The 22,733-nt window shown below is 40.6% G+C and overlaps 2 protein-coding genes across 2 annotated transcripts; one reads left to right on the forward strand and one right to left on the reverse strand.

The window, feature by feature from the left end:
- Positions 1-1,244: 1,244 nt before the first annotated feature.
- vkorc1l1 (vitamin K epoxide reductase complex, subunit 1-like 1) lies at positions 1,245-10,442 on the forward strand. Its single transcript, XM_084564884.1, has 3 exons — positions 1,245-1,496; positions 4,166-4,275; positions 5,830-10,442. The coding sequence occupies exons 1-3, from the start codon at positions 1,306-1,308 to the stop codon at positions 6,054-6,056; spliced, it is 528 nt and encodes a 175-aa protein (XP_084421010.1). The 5' UTR covers positions 1,245-1,305; the 3' UTR covers positions 6,057-10,442.
- A 1,028-nt stretch (positions 10,443-11,470) lies between these two features.
- Positions 11,471-22,486, reverse strand: gusb (glucuronidase, beta). The gene is made up of 12 exons (XM_084565159.1): positions 22,211-22,486; positions 21,165-21,350; positions 20,906-21,087; positions 19,132-19,274; positions 18,762-18,952; positions 17,514-17,666; positions 17,164-17,342; positions 15,945-16,091; positions 15,372-15,456; positions 14,146-14,322; positions 13,861-13,996; positions 11,471-12,339 (listed from the first exon to the last, which is right to left on the reverse strand). The coding sequence occupies exons 1-12, from the start codon at positions 22,424-22,426 to the stop codon at positions 12,188-12,190; spliced, it is 1,947 nt and encodes a 648-aa protein (XP_084421285.1). The 5' UTR covers positions 22,427-22,486; the 3' UTR covers positions 11,471-12,187.
- Between the last annotated feature and the right edge of the window lie 247 nt (positions 22,487-22,733).

Here is a 22,733-nt window from a genome sequence, read left to right on the forward strand (position 1 = left end):
AAGTAAAACTGATCTCCAATTTAAACTAGTGCTGAAGAGGAAAATGCTGGAACCATATTGATTTTCTAAACAAATCAAATAGGGGGAATAAAAACTGCTGAAATGTGGAGTACTTGACTCATTGCTCTGCATGTCTAGGCAGAGCGAAGCAGACAGGATTTTGCAAGATCACAATGTTATGAGTGAAAATAAAGCAGGTGTTGTTCACTTCACGTGTATGGGTGGGGACTCTGCTGGATCAGTCTAGTTATGAAAACATGCAAGCAAGAGATCTTTTTCCCCAGTCACAATCAGCTATTGTTGGGAGAAAAAACGTTAACTTAACACCATTTCCAGACTGTAAATGCACACCGTCACCTGTAAACATCGAGGAAAGGCATCAAGACGACGAGCTCTTGGTTCTCCTGCGCTTCATCTCGCTGTTGTGAAATTTTTCTGCTATCTTCCTCTCGTGTCCCGCAGGGCAATGGCGGTTTGTGTTCAGCTCGATCTCCCTTTTGGATCTCCCCTTTCCGCAGGCATGGCACGAGTATTCAAGCAGATTATAATAGTCATACTGATCGTAATAGGCCGCCTCGAAAGAAAAAAATCTCTCCATATCTGTCGCCATTTGGAGAAGGAGCAGATCAGTTCTTTCCAGACGGGTCTCCGAGCAAGTAAACAGATGATGTCACGCTGTGTTTATATACATGCAGTCACGTGATCACTGCCCTTCCACGGACCGTATGTTTTGATGACTATTGTATTATTATTTTTTTCTTCTTTGCATATATTTTCGGCTCAGTGTGAATTTACGTGCTCTTTATGTGTATTAATTTCGATTAAATATATATATTTAAAAAAAAATAAAAACTGCTGTGATTTCCTGACGCGCCATTTTTTGAAAATTAAGTTTAGCGGCATTTATTTTCCTAAATGTGTTTGGGATATCGAAACCGGTTTTAGTTAAACTCTTAGATACTGCATGCATCCGTTTATAAAAATAAAATGCACAAACTACAATAAACCACAAAGCTTTTATATGCGGTAGCCTATTTATTTTTTCTTTCTTTCTTTTTTTTTTTTTAACCTGTGTATCGTTAGACATCTACGTACGAGCCAAATATCGTGTATTTGGTTACAGTTCTTCCACCAGTGGCTGGCTGTAAAGAGATTTCCACAGAGAAAGCTGTGTCCGTGGGCTGTTTTGTTCCCCGCCCCGCCCCTGACGGAGCGGCACGTCCTGACGCTTTTCCACGTCGCAGTTGTGTCTCACAGGCGAACCCGCTGCGTGTGTATGCGTGTCTCCAGCTAGGCCAGAGAGTGATGGCGGCGCCCGTCCTGAGAGTGTCCACCCCTCGGTGGGAAAGAATAGCTCGGTTTCTCGTCTGCCTGCTGGGCATACTGCTGTCTCTATATGCTTTTCACGTCGAGAGGGAAAAGGCGCGGGACCCCAGTTATAAGGCAATGTGCGATGTCAGCAGCTCCATCAGCTGTTCGAAAGTGTTCAGCTCAAGGTAATTTGAATTCAGCAAAGAGCGCCTACAGTGGCGCTCAATGAAGCTGGCAGCTATTGTGGCAACCAGGGAAGGGCTGCGCGGTTTATGCTGTCAGGCACTCCGCTAACATATGACTGCTGCACGCTACCGCTAAAGCTAACTACAAACCATAGCTCCTGACATGCTGGGAGCTATTTGTTAGGTTAGCTGCTTGAAACAAGTTAAATGTTACCTTGTCATTTAACAGGCACATCATTAGCTATCTAGCTCGACTAAGCTAACTTTGCTAACCGTTAGCTAACGAAACCCTTTGGTTCACTATAAAGCTACCAAAGCTATCACCACAGTCTCGTCAGCCTCGTTGAGTTATCATTATATGAGTTGCTGCTTGCTATTGTTAACTGACCCCAGGGGCTGCTCTCTCAGGCGAACACATCTGTCACACCAACTTTAGCATAAAAGTTGATAGCTTGTGCTGACAGACGTTATTATTATGAATGTATGAATGGTGCTGCTGTATGCAGTCATTTATTCCGCAGACCAAAGCTAGATTTCTGTGGTCAGCTTCTTTAATGTTTATGGACTTGGGTCATGGGTCCGTTTGAGCCAGCGTTAGCTGTCATGCAGCTGTCATTAGCTGTCCTACTATTGTCACCAGCTCTCCGTCAGATCAAGGGGTTAACACTACACCCTGGCTAACTAAAGGGACAGTGTTTCCAGAGGTCAGTGGAGGGGACTTGAACAGTGTTGGCTGTCACACGTTGTTAGGTACGTGGCCCCAGCTGTACAGATATGATTTATTTTAAATGATCAAGTTGGTGAATTCAATCAGGTACAGTAATCTGTCACTGAAGAGAAGATCCCATTGCATTCCTAAGATCAAAGTCCTTGTGAAAAAAAGATTGTGTTAAGTTGCCATACTGGCTTTACCATGGGCATGCTACTATTAATGAATCAAGCTCCAACTCCACCTTTTGAATCCCAATGAATGACTGTCTGCTAGTCCCCAACAAAAAGGCACTATAATTGGAATGCAGCCTATCAAGCATTTACTACAGACTGGTTTTATAAGTGAGTGAGAATCTCATAGTCCTCACGTTATATATGCTATAAAACATTACTTGGGATTATTTCTGTATCAAGAACATTCATTTTTCTTTCCTGCTAACGCTACCATAGTCTAAACAATCTTGTTTCCCAGCATTCTAATCTCTCATGTTGTCAGTGGATTTAGATAAAGTTAATGTGTGTATGTATGCTGAATTGCCTGTTTTGTGCATGTCTCAGATACTTCCCAGTTTAAGATAAAGCACCAGCCAGAATGCCAGCAGCAGTGAAACGAATGGAAAGTATGACTTGATGTCGGAAAACTTCATTTTATATGCAAGGACCAAAAGCTCCAATAGAGTGGTGGATGAAACAAGATTGCTAAAATAGTGGTGCTGTTAGCAGAAAACCTTAAGGCACAGTGGGTTGTGTTATTGTGGGAAATAAGAAGATGTAAAACAGAGGTCTGGCCTTGGACCATTCTCCTGCCTTAGAGCCCACAACTGGACATGAAAAATGTTAGGCAGATAAGAAATCTCAATTAGCATGATGTAGTTGTTTAGTGGTACATAAACATGTGCATAAACAGATTCGTGTGTATTGAGGCTTTTTTTACATTTCCAATTTCTAAACCAGCCTGGAATCTATTTATCGATTAATTGGACATCTGTTTTTAAAGTAATTTGACAGGAGTTCCCATGCAAGTAGGATCTGATTCACTACTTTGCACATACAACTTGTTATATTGTGCAAGTAATTTAGTGCACACGCAAAATGTTTGTAGCTGCAAAATCAATTCCACACTATGGAAAAAGTATAGAATAATGCGTATGCTGTCAAACATTACCACTGAGTGCAACTTGTATTTTTTTTATTGTGCTGGATATACAAAAAAAGAAAAACTTGTGCTTTACTCAAAATTTCTGAGAGCACAGACTAAAAATGAGACAGAATGTCATATCTAGGTAAAAACTAGCGGTGTCAATGGGGGAGTGGTATTAACAAGTGGACACAGAACTAGTGGTTGTGCCACGAAACCTCTTAATTAAACCATAACCTTTTCAGACTGTACTTGAATGATCTTAAAATAAGAAAAAATCAGTGCCTTGTACAGGCTGTCACACATCCACTGAATAACTTGATGGGGCGAAACAGCCTTGATGGACTCGAGTGGTGTCACCACCTATCTCAGTAGATAAAGTTAATTGTCAGCTGATTTTAAGCAAACCTTCTCTGATTACAGCTTCACCTATGTCATAATTACCTTCTTGTTTTATATCTGTTGTAAATAGAGATCTTATAAACATCTTTAAAAGAATCAGCACATTAGATGAGTGAGCATTAAGCTGCTATTTTGTTTGCTTATTCTAAAACAAATTTTTCCTCAAAAAAAGTAAATACCTTGCCTAACTGGTATTTCAGCTTCCTTGGACAAAAACAACATTGGGAAGAATTTCAGGGAAGTATTTGAAATGATTATTTGGTCTGAGTCAGATCGCTGTGTTCTGTGTTTTAATATTATCACCTCTCATTTAGTCTGACTTGCTGATTTTTGATGGCATTAAGCTTGCACTGACTCAGGGTCTGTTTCGATTAAATAAACTTGGATCTTTTTTTCTGATGTTTCTGTGATGGTTTAGGTGGGGTCGAGGATTCGGACTCTTGGGCTCAATTTTTGGAAATGACAGCGCACTGAACCAACCCAACAGCGTCTACGGGATTGTCTTTTATGCCTTTCAGCTCCTTCTAGGTAAGATAACGTTTTATTCAATGCACGTTTTAGTAGTGGTTTAGTAGTTTTGCAAATTCAGGTGATAAATCTCCCTAGCCTTTGCACTAGCAGCTAGCGCTGACTCAACTCTTTTCCTTCCTGTGTCACAACTATATTTGACTGAACCTGACTCGCATGACTCTGACACCATGTTAGATGGCCATGTATAAATATAATTTCACAGCTAAAATTTGAGTGGTTAAATGAGTTTCTACTAAAAAGGCACTCATGAAATATTAGTGCGGTACAGTTAGATAAGCAAGCATGCTGTTCTGTAGATCGAGGCCCTTTTAGGTTAGACTCCTGATCTGAAACTGACAGTCAAGAGTGATCATAAGTATTTCTCCATATGTGAGACTTGTTTTGACTTGACTCTTTTTTCCTCCCTCTGGTTACATTCGCAACCATGGTCTCTTCCCTTCAATACATTACTGGTGTTGCTGACTCAGTTATGCTGGTTTGACATGTTCGTCTGCTGAGTGGCCTGTAGACATGCCTTGCCACCTGGCGCTGGCACAGAACAAGAAGTCCTTTTAGCGGCAGCAGTTACCACTCATTTGACTAACACAATAGCATCCCAGTTAAACCAAACTGCCTTCGCGGGTCAAGATTTCCATATTAAAGGCAAGAGCATTTGGTTTCAGAACTGTGATTATTCTCATGGCCTTGGGTCAGCCAATATTTGGGAGTGGGCACAAGCCCAAAAGCTGCATAACCAGGGCTTTAATCCCTGATCAATGCCAGTGTACAGCTTGGAACAGTTGTCGCAACACATGAAGGTAATGCTATAGTTGTTCTTTTTCCCAAGATGTTCTGTGGGGCCACTGCCCAAGCTCTTGTATCTTCGTTTTTATTACTATTTTTAATACTGTGAAGAGAATAACTGTGAAGTTTTTTTTATGGATATATATATCATGATAGAGTAATGTTTTTGTTAAAAGAACAGAGAAAGTGTTAGAGGCTAAAAATGATAAAATGTTAAATGATCAAAATCGGTTCTGATAAATTTTTATTCCTTAGATAATCACCAATCACTGCACTTCTATCATTGAACAATCATTTTAAGCCAAGCACACCCAATTAACACCATCGCTGACTCAAGCATGTGGGGGCACACCAGAGAGGGTTTAGCTGGGTATTATGCCAATCACAGAGATTATGTATGGCGCAACCAACGTTTGAGGACTGATGCATACATTTGGGCTTTCTACATTTATATTTGAAGGTCAAATCTGATTAATGACTAAATAAGTTAGGTGGTAAACACCAGTCCTTCTCTGTTGTTAAGCAGAGATTTTTACAAACCTAACAAGCACAAACACTGAGAAAACTCAGAAGCCTCTGAACTATGATTGCATCTCATGTGACGACAGCATAATATGACCAGTCTACTTGCTGTTTGAGCTGAATGCCATCACGAGGAGGCTGATAGTATAAATAGAGAACTCTGAGAAAAGAGCAGGCTCACCAGGTTGCTTCTGAGTCGCATCATTTTTGACTTGCCTAAGCCTTAGTTTGTGTTTCTCGCCGTAGGAATGACTGTCAGTGCAATGGCCGCCCTTATTCTCATGACGACGTCCATCTTGTCGGTGGTGGGTTCCCTCTACCTGGGCTACATCCTCTACTTTGTCCTAAAGGACTTCTGCGTCATCTGCATCACCACATATGCGCTGAACTTCATTCTCTTTATCCTCAACTACAAGCGACTGGTTTACTTGAACGAGGCCTGGAAGCAGCAGCTTCAGGCCAAGCAGGACTAAGATGCCAAGAGATGGCAAGAGAAATACGACAAACAAACAAAAAAAAAAAGAAATGTGACCTCTGAACATTTGACTTGCCACCAGGAGACCTTGCTTCCAAACAATGTTTATTCTGCTGTGTGTTCAAAAAAAATGAAGAAATTTAACTTAAATGTTGGGCCTGACATCTCAATGTTGATTGCAAACACGGAAGGATTTGTAAGTGAAAGTGGATTTTTCTTTTAATTTCTTTCTCCTTGTTTAACATTGAACTCACTTAAGGAAGGGGCTGGTTGCGTGCATGTGTGTATGTATGTATGTAAGTATGTATGTATGTGTGGGTGGGTGTGCGCGTGTGTGTGTAGGTGGGGGGGGGACAACAGTCCAAGCAAGCAGAGGCAGATGGTCACAATACACAACGAAGGAGGACAGCTTTCATTTGAACAAAAAGGATCGCTGAATGGAAGAAAAAGCAGGACATTTAAAGTGGTTTACTTGAAATGGTTAGAAGGCTCCTATTACTGCACAGCGCATCTGCACTAAAACTCGGAGCCGATTAATGGGTCCCAAAATTTGAAAAAACACTCATTAGGTTATCCTGAAAGTTTGCTGATAAGGTTCTATGGCAGGGCGCACAGGGGGGCAACAAGATGAATAGTTTTGTTATTTTCATGTTTACACTTCGTTGGGTTTCTTTGTGAAGAGGACCACTAAACTAAACACGAGACAATGTGAGATTTTGTGTGTAGATCAGTCAGATTGTTCGTTTTGCAATTCTGTAAATAGCTGCTGAGCAATATTGCAGGCTAGATTGTGATTTAGTGTCGACACGAACCTTTTATGGAAAAATCAAAACAACTGATAAAACAAAACATCTGGAATAAGAAGTGATCGAGGTCGCAGTTAGGTGGATGAGTCTAAAGATGCTCTGGGGATGTCTTCTGTCCCATACTCCTGGTCAGGCATGCAGTTCAGGCGCAAGTTAATTTCTTTGTTGTATACGTGGTTGTTTCATCCGAAGCCACAGACACAAGTCTTTTAAACAGAACTGCAGGTTCTTTTCACCAAATTTGCATAAAGTCACCCTCACTGTTTTTATTTTTGTTGTGTGAAAAGCATTCCTGACCACCTCACAGGTGGGATCCATAAAGACTTATGTGCCTAATGGAGTGTTAAGGTGATGAATTACCTTTCTTTTTTTGGGGGGGGGGGGATGGGTGAGTAACGTCACGATAACACCATTTTTTTTCTCATTGTTTCACTGTCACAGGTCCAAGGCTTTATTTTTATGATCATACTTTTGTAAACTAAGATACCAGTGAAGTGTTTCTCCCTTCCTAATAGAGTCTCATGAGGTAGCAAAAGGCTGCTACACTGTGATTGTCTGCTCAAAGGTGGAGTGGCCTGGTGGCAGGGGCGTCTCTTACGTCATCGTTTCGGTTGCATTAATGTTCGTCTGGCTTTTGTGTGCATTTGATGTCAACTGAACAGTAACGGTGATCTTGTCAAGCTGAGTTGCAGTTCATTTGCAGGATGTGAACAAAACTGTGATGCTTTGCTGACGTGAAAGGTGGAAGCGTAACAACTTTCTGTAAGAAACTAAACAGTGTGTTAAGCCATATGTGGAGTTTGTGGGGTTTTTGCTCCAGTTGTTTGAAGAGGTCACTGATGGTTTTCTGACACACCAAGTGGTTGCTCCAACATAGCAAGTGTTGAGCACGGATAGATCACTGCTTGTGGAGAAGTGACAGCAGGGTCATCCTCTCTTTTCCATCCAGAATCCAATGATTAAGGTCTCCTACTTGTCAGATGCATGGTACACTATCTCCTGGCTTTAAGCGTACGTTGGCCATCGGACAATCTTACACACATTGTCAAACACCTATACCAGTCGTAGTAATAACTGTAATGCTGTGATTCATCTGTGGTGATAAACCAGCTTGTTAATAGTTTCCACATCAACTGCTAGTCTCTGTGCCCCTTCACATTTTAGTAGAAGTCATGAGGTGAAGGTTGTTTAAGTATTGATGATCGCAACTGTCAAGAAAGTAATCTCAGTGATGTGCTTCTGGTGATCAGTAATGATATTATCGGTTATGAATGGAAATGGAAAAAGGTGATGCCTTTGGTTTCTTTTGGAAAACGAAATTGTTTCAGTTCTTGCATGTTGTGGCCATTTACTACTTGTTACACAGGCTGTTCAGCGTTGTCCATTTGCCAAAGCATACCACAGGCAGTTCTTTCTCTATAGGATGATCACTCAGTTTGTCACTAATCATCTTGTCAATATTTCTCCTTTGGTCTTGAGTAAATAATTTGGCCGTTCTAGCTAAATATGAATACAATTTCACATTGATGGATAAGAAGCAATTTAATGTTGTATGCAAATAACTTCATGAAAAAATTTGAATTTATGCAGCTCATTAGCTACAGTGCAACTTGGCTTGAGTCATGCTACAGATTCTGTTGTGTTTCACTAGCAACGGCAAATTACGCGTCCCCTTTTAAGCACATTTCAAACCTGGAACCTGATGGCTCCCCGGCTAGAAGAACTCATTGGTTTGCTTTGGAAAATGGACCTCAGTCGTGTTGATTGGTAGAAAAATGGCAGATATATGCAAAAACCAGAGTCCTTCAACAAAGTGTGCAGTCATCCATAGGAAGATTTAAATGTTTGCATCACTTGGTTGTAAGTCTTCTGTAAGATCTTCCTTATCTGCAGTATTGCCTGGTCGGCTTACGTCGGGTTCTTTTTCATCTCAACTTGGAATGAGATTACCAACCACAAGGTTTTGTCTTTGTCCTTTTTCTGGGAAATCTTAATGCACTCTCATGTAAGACAGGTCTCCTATGGATTCACTTGCACAAGTAATTTTTTTGCGTTTAAAGTATGTCCTGTGAGTATTAATGTAGAACTGACAAGCGTACAGTAGGTAGCGTATCATTACTTTCATGATTCCAGTCATGTTCGAGCCTATTACACTAGTTGTGTGAAGTTACTTTCAAGAAATGAGAAAGGAATTTGGATGTTCAGTCAAAGGTTTGTGAAATATTTGGCTGGTAAAAGGATCACTATGTTGTGTACTGATTTAAAGTTAAGAAAAGGTTAAAATGAGGGGTACTGCATTCTCATAAATATTCATTTAGGCCCTGAGGTATAACTGCCATGTTAGTTGCATCACCAATGCCAATAAAAGTGCCTTCTGTTTGATCACTAGGCCTTGAGCCAAAGACGAGCAACGGTAATAGCCTTGTAAAATTAAGAATGATAACTGCTACAGGCACTTCTGCTTGCCTTCCTTAAAATGTAATCCGATAAATTGGTAATTCCCAAAGATTTGATATCCAGTTCAGTACAAAAGTCCATTCAGAAATTGTCAGAGAAAATGCCCTGTCAAAAACTATGGCCATTCCTTTTCTTCCTTTCCTGAACTCCACTATGTAATTATCATCTTTATTTTGTCTAGCTAGGACATGTTTGTTAGCTAAGATCACACTTTGTTCCAATGATAAGATTGTAATGTTTTTTTCATCAATAATTATGCCCTTTAGCTGTATAGACTGTTAACATTCTGGGTTATTTTAGTAAAAAAAAAATCGTTGAGGGGTTGGAGGGCTAGGAATCCATGTGTCAGCATAAAATGTTTATTAAATTTCGTTGTGGAGGAAAACTTAACTGGGTTTGCTTCTGTATTGCCAAATATGTTTTAAAATGCTGTATTTTCTTACATGGAAAAGTGTTACGTGAATGGTAGGAGGGTGCGAAAAAAATAATCTGTTTAAATCCAGCTCACCTTAAGGGACAAATTGCGGAAAAGGTTGACATGAAACCATTTTTAATTGTGTCATTGTCATGTGGAAATGATCTACCATTAAAACATTCCCTCTGAATCGACCTGTCACTTTAAGTTATTTACACAAAATTAAAGTATTAAGTACAGTATATAGAAAGGGTTACTAGACTGAAATCACTGCCTTGTAATGATTTTGTGTTTATGACATTAAACGATAAGGTGCTTTCATCTTATTTTCTATTCACAAGTCGAGTGGCTATATCAGTTTTCTCTATTACTATTGCTCAGAAAACTACTGGGTAAACACAAGGAGGGATTTTGATTTCTGCTCGTCTCATCGTAGCTTCAGATTGACTTTGAAATCAATTTTCCTAGACTTATGATTGCAGATATTTACTCTTAGGAAGGGACCTCTTTAAATCCACATGAAAATAAATGTGATGCGTTTCATGTCTTGCAGTTTACATCATTATACGCCAGTATCCAGACTAACGATCACACAAAAAAAAAAAATAATAATTTTGTAGCTTTTCCTAATGGTGTTTTAGAGTTTGCAATTTCCTGGAAAATGATTTATAAAAAGTTGGTGAGTCATCCTGCACCCGGGGGCGTATACTGATGTTGCTTTCTCGAATTTTCATGTTTCTCTCCATTAGCTTGTTAGCAGTAGCACTGCTGGATTTGTCTCAAACACGTATGGTTCAGGGTTAGGTTGACCAGTCAGAGCAGACTTGGCTTTTTGAGGAGGGGGCTAATTTTGTTTTTTAAAGGAAACATGTAAATATTCAGAAACACAGTGCATTCCACCATCTGTAGCTGATCTGAGTCCAAGTTAGTGAAATTACCATTTGCTAAAGGGGTATTTCCAACATTTAGCATTGCACTAAAGCAGATGTAGTTGCGAGAGAGCAATTTAAAACAGAATCATCAAACCTGAAGTAACATACATCCTGACTACAAGGCCCATAATGCATTAAAACCTTTTTATTCACAGGCTTTATAGGCTTAGGCGCATTCTTGTAGTTTTTGATATAAATATACATAAAAATGACTTTACTTCATTATTCTTAGTAAGGTTAGTTAAAAATTTCTCTCAATGCTTGGATTCTATTTCTTTGAATTCTTTATTCCTAGGATTTCAAATTTTGACATTCATGTATTATATAAAAGTTTCTTCAAAAATTTCTGAGAACTAAATCATATTTAATAAAGCATTTGGGAGATTCATGTTCAGTAACCAGAATCAATAATAGATGCAGCTGCAATAAACAGCTACAGATACAGCATCTAATAACACATCAATCTCCACTTATTTAACTCAGTTGTTGCATAAATTGCACAGCTGAATCAAAGCCAAAAAAAAAACAAAACTCTGCAAATACCTGGGAAGAAAAGTGCCCTAAAAAGCTATAGTGATAACTTTTCATGTGTTTTACTGATCGTCTAAGTACAAGTTGGGTATAAATATTTAGTGTTTATCCAGCTGTAACACAAAGGTCAGCTATGTGATGAGGGCGTGGGAAGAGTCACTGATAGTGAAGTCTGACTACCATCACGCCACCTTCCAACGCGCCACTTAACCCTTTAGGTGTTTGAGGAGGTTTTAGGAAATGGTCTGAATGACAAACAACAACAACAGTCTGCAAATGAAGTATTGCCTTTTTAATACATTCATTGAAAAATATGACATTTACTACTTATTTATTCACTGTCGATTTTCATTTAAAAAAAATATAACTGATTTGCTCAATTGCGATTCAGATCAATGCCACACATACAATGCATTCTATCAAACAGCAATCACGTGTTAAAAAAAGCTAAAACACACATAACTGTTATGTCAGACGACTACAATGAAGGAAAATAGTGTAATAACCCTTTTCTTTAACAGTGTCTTTGTAATGTGATGTGCTTTCATTACCTGGTGTATTCACCCATCACAGTGGAGGACACGGCAGGGTGAAGCACTTGTGTTTTGACCTGACCTTTTAATGGCTGCAGGAACACTTCACATGTCTGCATGAGAATGTCCTGTAACAACTAAATATGTACATTCTCCGTCTTCTCAAATGTGTCCTGTAGATTCCATTTACATTACAAGTATTATTCTGCACCACTGATGAGGCACTAGTGGTGAATTTTCATCAGCATTAAAATTGCCTACATATTCTGCATGTTGCTTGGAAATATACCCGTCATGTTTGTGGTTTATTTCTTATGTTCAGACGACAGGACAGCAGCCTATAGAGTTACTTGTGATGCACTTTATGTGGCAACGGTGAAATGTTTTACTGACAGACTTTTACCAGCAGGAATAGTGGCTACATGGGATGGAGTCTGTCCTGGACTGGGTGCCTGTCAGAGTGAGCAGGGATACTTTGTCCAAGTAGGTAACCTGCCTGTTTCATTTGCCAGTCTCCAGTACCTCTCCTTCAGGATGAAAGCTGATGCTTTGGGCTGCCTTTGCCTGCTGAAAATACCCTTCTTGTTCCCCACCACACGAGTGATCCCTGCAGAAAGATGGATGGATAGACAACAACCTTGTCATGCACATGGTAAAAAAAAAAAAGTTCCTTTCCCCAGTAATTTTAATAATAATATTCAGATTGAAGCTATCCATCAGGGAGTGAGCAAGTGGAAACCTCCCAAGGAAAAAAAATAAGCCAGCTCAAAAATACCAAAGACTGCTGTTCCTCAGATGACCATTTGAAGCTGTCTTCAAATGCAAGTCAGTCCCCATAGACTTTAATGTTAACACATCCAGGTTTACAGCAGAAATAAACATGTTTACAGTCTGGTATAAATATAGCTGTACCAGGCAGGTGCTAATTTCCCCATTTATGACAACTGTACATTTATTTATGGGACTTTAACGTATATAAAAAAATTTAACGTATTTGTATTCCAAACAATGCGGAACTTTTGTCAGTTCACGATTTCCTGGTACACCGATTACACTGATGCACTCGTCAGAGCTCTGCAAACAGCTACCAAAATGGAGGAATCGGATGAAAGCACGTTGCTACGACTGAGGGATGGCAAATGTTATTTAAAAAAAACTACCGGATCGAAGCCTTGATAAAAGCGGAGTTTTGTGAAAATTGTGCTTAAAAAAAAAAAAAAAAAAAAAAAAGTTTGTATACAACCCTATGGTGCCATCTAAATGCAAAGCATGTTGCAGTGAGCACTGTGTCAGCAGCCCAAACTTTTATTTTTTTATTTCTTAACCAGTTTTCTTTTTTCTTTTTTCTTTAACCATTTTAACCTTAAAGTACTTAAAACTGCACTTTAACTTTAGGTCTGTTCAGTTCTGGCCAGGGATATTTTCTGTCTTTTTCTACTGTTTTGAATTGAAATGCAATTAAATGCATTTTTCCAGACATTAAAAGACCTTGAGATTTTTTTTTTTTTTTTTTTTTTTTTTTTTTTTTAAATCGAGTCCCACCCCTAATTTTTATATAACTCACCTGGCAGAAAACCATAAAAGTATGCATAATTAAGGGAGTGGCCATTTTTATATATAGAAAAAAGTGTATATACTGTACTGTCAATGGATGCAAGTTGATGTGAGATACTGTAAACTGTTCTATCAGTCCAAGACTAGACACTTAGTAAGACATCAGGATGGCTGAATGTGTGATCATTCCTGAACACAATCTTCAGCCTTCAAGCTTCAAGTGATGCAACAAAGCAACTAAATCTCTCCAAGTGCAGTGAGCCCTATCTATGTATAAATATATTTGTCTTAATATTTGGTGAGGTTTTCATTTGTGGTCAATTCCAATTATGAAGACAATCTATTTTAATCTATGACTCTTAACTTAATGAAGTTAAGAGGTGTTTGCAAGTGTCCAGTCACTGAAACAACAATGGAAGTGTGCATTTGAGATGATGTTTTGAGTCCACTGCTGACGTGACCCATCCCCCACAAAGATGACATCTCTTCATCTTCTTCAGAGGGAAACAGAAATTTTACTCTGTATACTAACACTTCTGGTTTTGCAGGTTGTAGTATTTTGCAGCTGCAGTACCTTGCACGGTCATGAAGTCGGCGAAGTTCCAGATGAGTTCGCCAATGACATACTCCTTCCTCTTCTGGTCGAAGATATCGTGGTAGCTCCGCAGGACTGCGTTCTGGTACTCCTCGGTAAACATCACGGGTGGATCCTGAAGAGTTCAAGTGAAGCCCGTTACCCTAGGCACTGATGTGGTTCCATGAAAATGTTCTGCAATCAGGATTTCTATGAAAGGTGTGGTAAGAATTAAGAGTGTGTGTGTGTGTGTGTGTGTGTGTGTGTGTGTGTGTGGATCCTCACACTGTGAAGCCCTGGCACTGCATCTGCTCCATATTCACTCTGTATGATGGGTTTCTTGTACTTCCCATACCAGTTTTCAAACTGGGTGTTGAGCTGGATGGGGATGACCTCCAGGTGACCTGGATCATGGTACCAGGAGAAGTAACTGTTGACACAGACTACATCTACATAGGGAGCCTGGAGACAAGAGAAAAAAAAACAAGGACACTTGCAGGCATATTCCTCAACGGATCATGACTTTCTTGTTGTTAAACACAGTTAAATATTTTTGAAAATTAATTTATTCATATACAAGAAAGACATTTTCAAGGAGTAGCAATTATCCATCTTTATCAATACATTTATATGAGCTATACATTAAGATATTCAGTCAGCCACGGGCCTTTAAAAAGCAGTGGCTGCAGAACAGTCCAACCACACTGAAAGATACCCCTCACTGCACAGGAATGTGAAAAAAACATCTCAGGCATGTCAACAACTTATTTTATCCCTGTGTCAACATGAGCTAGAGAGTACAAACAGATAAAAATGAGAGGGATACCTTGACAGTTTGACATCCCTCCCTTACCATTCTTCTAATTCACTAGAGGCCTCTGAGAACATTCAGTCTAGTGACATGATCAGACTTGCAGCACTGAGAGGTTCACACAGGTTCGTTTCTCTGTTCTTTTCTCTGCACCGTTCTTACACAAGTAGTCCTCACTCTAAACTGAACATATAAGACTTCTACAGAGTCACACAATAATGGGTTTTAGAGTATCACCTGTTTTCAGCAAAATACACAATTCAGAGTCAACAGCAAAAGTAGGTGCTGTCAAGTCTTGTGTATGTTGTATTTAATCATTTATGAGCAAATTTTTAGCATCTGACCCTAAAATGTGACTTGTTAGTCACTCACACATGGGGCTAGTGGTTAATTTGTCTTATTTGTTTAAATGTATGCTAACACCTGGCTGTCATGCAGTGTTTCTGCTCCTCTGACCACACCCAGCAACAGCCTTACTGCACACTAACACACCGTGCAGTGTACTGCTACTTAAGAGAAGATAACAAACACATTGATGGCGATGGAAGTGACTCTTTAAAGATACATATTAACACCACCTGCAGCAGTATAATAAAAATAATAATATGTCAGAAAAAAGCCTGACAGCTAATCAATGTCTTTTGCAGGTTTTTGAATTTAATATACTGTTGCTATAGAGATGAAGGCTTCAGAGACTCACCCCTTTGTCCCTGGCATAGTTGCTGTCTGTGATATACGTGACGGGCCGGGTGTGGTCCAGATCTTTAGTGTGCTTTATCACAGTCCTGTAAAGAAATAAAAATGCAAGTCAAGGCGGTTAATCTAGGCGTCAGGTGAATGATCCCACTGTTGTCACTGACAGGCCGTGTAAAACAACTAACTGCAACTTCACGGAAACAAAGCACATGCTTGTGTGATAGAACTACGTGCACAATAAACATGCAGACCACTTTACTTGATGGGAAGCAGTTGTGCATTAGGCTGCTATGTTTATGTCTTTCAGAAGCTTCAGGCTGTTACTGAGCTCCAGCTGTTCAGAGCAGCTTCCTGACTACTCTTACTGCATTCCTCACACGGTAAATGTAAAGACGGTGACAAACAAACAGCCCAGTTTGTCCGGCATACATACAGTTAACAAAGGTCAGATTTTTCAGATTCCTGTGTAATAATAAAAACAAAAAGGGACTGATCTCACGTGATCTTCCTTGTTTTTAGTATTTCATGTAGTGTAATTTAGTGCAACCCATCTGTGATGAAAATCAGAAGTACTCACTTGAAATAAAATTCAGCAGGTGGCATCTCAGCAGCGGGCTCATTTGCTACTGACCACATGACCACAGAGGGGTGGTTCTTGTCCCGGCGCACAAGCTCGTCCATGACAACCAGGTGGTGTTTCAGAGAGGCGTTTCCAAAGCTGCGTCTGCGTCAGCAAAGCACGAAAGACACACTGAGCGGACAGACTAACAAATCAGACGCATCCCTCAACCATCAAGTAACACACCAGCCCGCAAGACAAAGTTCACACTGTGGACAACAACAGTGAAGACTCAGCTCGCAACTATTCTGCCTTTCAGTAGCATGTGAGGGATCTTTCATAGAACTAATCCACAAAGTTATTTATTTATTATTTTTTAAATGTATTCACACCCTTTAATTTCCAGCCTTAAAGAGCAGGGTCATCTTGCCCAAACTGGCTGTAAAGAGATGGCTTCCTAATGCAAATACAAGTCACAAAATAGACAGTCCTTTTCCATGCAGTAATAATGCATTATAAGGTTCAGCTGAAGCTAATATGTGCTTCCAAAGTTAGAAGGTTTTGCATAGACACTATGTAGACAGAGACTGGAAAGATGTGCATCTGTCCTTTAAAAGGTTCAGCTCTCCATAACTCTCCATTAACATGAGCAAATAACGAGACTAAGAGTCTATAGCCATGCTAGCAGCTGTGTTCTAGGTTGAACCTGTTCTGCTCTAAGCTAAATCCTACTGCCATCATGCTAACAAGATGACTTTTAGACATTAAATTAGTCATCCACAGAGCCACGCTGCCAGCACGGCTAAAACTTTAGAAACCACAAACATGCAGAGACTGTTAGAATGATGCTGAAAAGTGAGAAGTCTGTCTGCATGTTTCCATGTTCTGCAGCGCAACTGATACTGAAGGAAACTGCATGTGGGTGTTCAAGATTACTATTTAGATTCTTACTTGCAGCTTTCCTGTTATTTTAACAGGACTAAGTTCCATTAACTTTAGATGTTGTTTTGTGCATCTGAACCAAATTCTGATTAACAGCAAAACGTGTTTGTTCACTATGCTGTTGAGAATATGCATCTTTTATGCTGATGTATTAAGTTACTGTTTTAGGAGACATTCATGCCGACTTGAACTGGAGCCAGTCCGGCTTGAACAGCATGCAGTTCAGTCTTGTGATGGACGCCACCTCCAGTGTCTCCAAACACAGCCAAAGGTTGCAGAGGTTAGTGATACTTACATATCTTTGATGCCCACGGCCGGACACTCGTCTATCACCACAATGCCATGGCGGTCACACATCTGCAGAATCTCCTCAGCATATGGGTAGTGGCTGGTGCGGAAAGAGTTGGCCCCCAGCCACTTCAATAAGTTAAAGTCCTTGACGATTAGGGGCCAGTCAAAGCCCTTACCTCGAATCTACGATACAAGGTAAACAGAAAAAGAGTTACCGAGATTAGGTTATTGAACTTTTTTTATGTCTATTCATCAGAAATTGTCATCTGTGTAAATGTTAGAACAGATACTGTATGTTGCCACAATGAGACCGAGTCTTCTGTAAAGGTTTTGCCTCCCTCTAGTGGCACTCACGTCAGAGTCCTCGTGCTTATTGACCCCGTGGAAATAGAACGGCTTGTTGTTGATGAGGAACTGGGTACTGGTGACGTTGACTGTGCGGATGCCAACTGGTAGAGTATACACATCCTCATACACTGATCTCTCATCAGTTGCCATTAGGCGAACCTGCACATTAAAGCAACAATGTTAGAAGTGCTTGACTGTGCATCTCATTCTGGAGACATTGCAACAGAGATTGTGATGGATACCCATTACATTTTCATATCCGGTACTGATACTGATATCGCAGCCTTAAGTATCTGCTGACACCGATGACACTACCATATTATTCTCCTCTCTTAAACAACTAAGCTGTAAATAATACATTTGTCTGGATGCACTCCTTTCCTTGATGGTTCTGCAGTTTAACATAGATCATGTTGTGGAAACTTCTAATGTTGATGCCTCTTCTTTAAACAGCTCATAAATTGAGTTTTCTTCTTTTTGAGCTTAAAAATAACTCCACACAGTTGACATGATCACACTCAATCATATGACATTTGATCACATTTAGGCTGCTCTTCATGTAACACATGCTGCTCATCTGTGTTACTAAATCATATCTTTCTTTACGGCATGTTGCTCAAAGTTCACGCATTTACACCGACCCGGCATAACATTATGACCACCTTCCCAGTATTGTGTAGGTCTCCTTTGTGCCTCCAAAACAGTTGTGACTCATCAGAGAATGGACATGGGCCTGCTGCATCCTGCTGGGGATGGCTGCTGCCATCAAGGAGTGTCATTGCTATGGGGTGGGGGTGTCTGGTCTAGTCTGGGTGGGTAGTACATGTCTAAGTAACATCCACATGAATGCCAGGTCCAAAAGGTTTCCCAGCAGAACATTGGATCATCACAAGATGGTCAATGTTGTTTACTTCTCCTGTCAGTGGTCATAATGTTATGCTTGATTGGTGTATATGACAGTTTAGGCTAATCAGTTCTATCAAATCATACTTTTTTTTTTTAACCTGTATATGATATAGTGATTTCATACAATGACGACACATATATTAAGTATCAAAACTTTACTTCCTTGCCAACACCTGCAACTAGTTGAGGAGTCAACTAACACATAACAACAAAACACACACCTCAAAGCAAAAAATATCAAGTGATAGAGAAAGATGAAGATAAAGGCATAAATTTTACTTTCAATGTTACATTTAAGAGCAGCTCATGGAGCCCACATCTGAAACTTGCATACTAATGCTGTCTTACCTCCATGGAGTAAAGGTAACCAGGATTCTCGTGCATCAAGAATGGCCACCACAGATTGACATCTACCACTTTAAGCTCTCCACTTGGGTCGTTGGAGGAGGCCACACAGTGGCCGTCTGTATCCATCAAAGTAATCTTCAGGTGGGCTGTTTGAGGTGCACCTTCGACTGATACTTTGTATCTGACAAACCCTAAAACCCAGAGGAAACTCTTGTCATCTCATAAATGGTCATCAACTGTAAGTGTCGCAGTAGATACTCACTCATTCTATGAATTCTTGTACACCACCACTTCACTCTTCTATAAATACTTTGGTTCTAGTGACTTTTAGAAATGAACTTAAACCAGAGATTCATGTGTATTTATTTACCAGTGTCATCCAAGAAGCCAGTCACCACAGTGATGTCATCCACATACGACTTAGGAGTAGTATACAGCAGCACAGAACGGTGGATCCCAGCATAGTTGAAGAAATCAAAGTAGATGTTTTGCACAAAAAAGCCAGGAGGATACCTGTAGAAATGACAATATCAAAGTGTTAGCATCAGTGCTGACAGGAGTGGAAGTGTCATGCGGATCAGAAACACTGAAATCATTTGAAACGTCTGAACTGTGGATTCAAGTTTTTAAATGAATAAACAATAAAGCAAAAGTGAGACAAAAAAAGTGCCACTCTAAGATTTAACCACTCTAACCTAGTGCAATGGAGACAATCTAAAAAACAGTCAATTGAACTATGTTTATTTGGTAACAATTTTGATAATATGTTTAAAGCAAAAATTACTTCCAATGGATCCACTCCTGAACTGTAAGAGTCACTGATTTTTAACCGTTTACCAGATAAAATAACTAGGAGAAGTCATAGAAGGCACAGAGGGTATTTCACATTACTTCTTAGACAAACAATTCCTATTGTATTACAGGCATGCAAACTGGTCAGGGGTCAAAAAGGTGAGAAGAGTGTGAAGAGGGAAATGGCCACGAACACCCCCCCCCCCCCCCCCCCCCTTGGTAAACAGAGATTTACAAAGACAACAGACTACAAATTCACTAATTTTTACCAAAAAAAAAACTTTTGAGCCATTGAGCCTGAACAGCTCAATGGCTGTTTTTCCTCGGGCCTGAAGGGCATATTTCACTGCTGGGCCTTTATTTTACTCAAGCACATCGCGGTCCAGGCCTTTATTGGAAGGAGGCCAGAATTAGAGGCAGGCCTTAATTTCTATTTGAGCAAAACGAACTACGAGTAGAATGAATAAAAACAAGATTTTGTGTCTATTTGAACCTATAAAATACTAGGTTCATTTATTGAAAACGTACCGTTACCATAACATGGTATGCATACAGAATATTAACAACAAATGAGCGGCGCGACGCGGTCGGAGCGCACTGAGGACAGTGAGTCCGCTGCCGGTCGGCAGTCGCGCCGGGAGCGAGTGGGACCCGTCCCTCCCCGCACGGAGAGAGGGCGCAGTGAGCACTGATTCCACGACCCCAGGGACCCCAAGTGAGATGCGGGGGGTCGCTGTAAAGCTCGCGGCCGGAGCCGACGAGCCACCTTCGCCCCGAGCACTTCCAGGTCGACCCAGAGCCGGTCGCGGCGCACCGCCACGGAGGAAATGCGCCCGGCGGGGGCCGGCCGACGCCGGGGAGAGGTCCCGCTGAGGGGATCCTCCCACACCGTGCCGCCGAAACCCTGACCCGCCGAGATGACCGGCCTTTATTTACCTCCGCTGACAGCGAGACCGGCAAATGTTGGAGACCCGGCCGCTAATGGAATACAGGCCAATATTAGAGGATTTACGGTATATAGAACATTATATTATTATATTATTAAAATATATTAAAATAAAAGTCAACGAGTAGGCTACCCCCCCCCCCCCCCCCCCCCCCCCAAATATTTTCTCCTCGGATTTGCACGAATCACATAAGTCACCCAATTTGGATTGAAAACGGCGAATTTCGCCGAAAGGTGAGGAGTTTGCATGCCTGGTATTAACTGCAAGTATACATTGCAAATTACATCTAGAGAACAAAAAGGTTTCAAAGTGGCTCAAAGGAAAAATGAAATAACTACAACAAAAATCTATGTGAAAAATGCCAGAGAACCCCCGAAACCAGCAACTTTAAAAGATGGAGGTTACCTGGTGTGGTCGTTCAGGTACTGGATGGTGCCTGGAGGAAGGGTCGACAGAGTCAGAGTGTTGTTGACAGCAATGGTGATCCTGCACAGCGTAGTTGGGTCCTTGCGGATTAAAGTGCCTATCTCCGCCTCAAAAGGCAGATGGCCGCCTTCATGCTCTGTCACTTTCACGCCATTCACCCACTGAGAAGAGGTAAAGACAGCAGTCGCCTCAGTAAAAGAGGGGGATCAAATGGGAGGAGCGTCAAATCTATACTTACCACTATTGAATAATAGTGTGCACTTCCCACTCTAAGAACCACTCTTGTTCCCTCGTCTGCGATCCACCGGGTGGGTACCACCACCTCTCTCTCATACCACACCCAGCCAATGAAATCTCTTAGTGTGGGGTCCTGTGTGATGTCATTGTAGCTGGCAGGGACTGGCATGTCAATCACGGGGCCAGTCTGGGAAACATAAAATAACAAAGACTGAGTACTTTATTCACACTCAATGCTAAATCTTAGCTTGACAAAGGTTATGGTTTTCAGCATTTTTTAATAACTGAACTGTTGATTTAACCGTGTTTTCATTTTGATCCATTCAGTTTAATTTATGTAGCATCAATAACAATATAAATGGTCTCAAGACGCGTTACAGAACCCAGCCTGTAAGCTTCAAGGCTGTGGTTTGTAGTACTGCTGAACTGTATTGTGTTGTATTGTTTCTATTATTTTGGCAATCCCATTTTAGCTAAATAACTGATGCACTTTAATGTTTAATTCAAACCAGTTTAACAGCAGCACAAACTACATGCTCCAAAATGATCATCCAGTTGAATCACCACCTTTCTGACAGCGTTTCAACATAAACTGAACATTATAACAGTCGTTAAGGGGGATTTAGTGCAGGACTGTTATACTAGGATGCATGAGTGTATATTTATCTGTATATTACTTATGAATGGCTGGATTCCAATGTGGGGTTCTGTTTTTTGTGACTTCCTCTTGTTTTTCTTGTTCATTGCGTAATAAACCTTATCTGCACCTAAAACCTTTAAACAATGACACAACACACTAGTTTGTGCTCCATTTTGAGAAGTCACAAGTTAAGAGGTCAGATAAACACTGTCCAGTAGTTGCACTACATGTGGGTGGGTGTCTGTTGAAATGATGTGATGTGCAGGAAGTTTCAGTAAAATGGATGTACTCTTTACACCTCCTCCTACTGCACGAAACATGTTGACTACATGATGTTTTAACACAAACAACTGTCAAACAAATAAAGTGAGCTGCTTTATTTCTTCGGTAGCTACAGTCGTGCTTACCTCTGCCAGGCGACTTTTGTACCATGCCCCCTCGAAGCCCTGGTTCCTGTTTGGGGACTTGTCAGCCCTGAAGGTCCACAGCCCGTTCAGCTCCTTCACCTCTCTGGAGGAGGACTCCCGGGGGAAGAGCATGCCGCCGTCCAGCGGGAACACCGCCTCAAACACAGCGAACAGCCACAACACACGGAGCAGCCCGAGCCTTTCAGACGAGGACATGCTGAACAAATCATCTAAAGTCCACTCGGGAAGCGACTGCGCGGTTTTTGTTGCTGTTTCAATCACGTGATTTATTTTGCTGTCACGTGACCACTGAGCTGCGTTTCTTGCGTTGCTTTCGCGAAAATCGGAACTTTCCCAATTGAGTTTATTAAACACCGCAAAATAATAATAACAATAATAAAAAAAACTAACAATATATTATATAACTTGACTATATTGTGAGATACACTATTTGTATTTATTTTATTATATAATATTTTGTAATTCTAACTACCAGTGCTTTAAGTGGAGCGGATACTCTGGT

This window comes from Chelon labrosus, assembly GCF_963514085.1.
Source record: "Chelon labrosus genome assembly, chromosome: 17".
Classification (NCBI taxonomy): Eukaryota; Metazoa; Chordata; class Actinopteri; order Mugiliformes; family Mugilidae; genus Chelon; species Chelon labrosus.

Coding starts and splice junctions, on each gene's coding strand:
- gusb (XM_084565159.1), bottom strand. CDS start 22,426: ATGTCCTCGTCTGAAAGGCTCGGGCTGCTCCGTGTGTTGTGGCTGTTC. Junction 16,092..17,163: donor GCCGTGGGCATCAAAGATAT/GTAAGTATCACT, acceptor TTGCTGACGCAG/ACGCAGCTTTGGAAACGCCT. Junction 13,997..14,145: donor CAGTGCCAGGGCTTCACAGT/GTGAGGATCCAC, acceptor TGAACTCTTCAG/GATCCACCCGTGATGTTTAC.
- vkorc1l1 (XM_084564884.1), top strand. CDS start 1,306: ATGGCGGCGCCCGTCCTGAGAGTGTCCACCCCTCGGTGGGAAAGAATA. Junction 1,497..4,165: donor TCGAAAGTGTTCAGCTCAAG/GTAATTTGAATT, acceptor GTGATGGTTTAG/GTGGGGTCGAGGATTCGGAC. Junction 4,276..5,829: donor TGCCTTTCAGCTCCTTCTAG/GTAAGATAACGT, acceptor TTCTCGCCGTAG/GAATGACTGTCAGTGCAATG.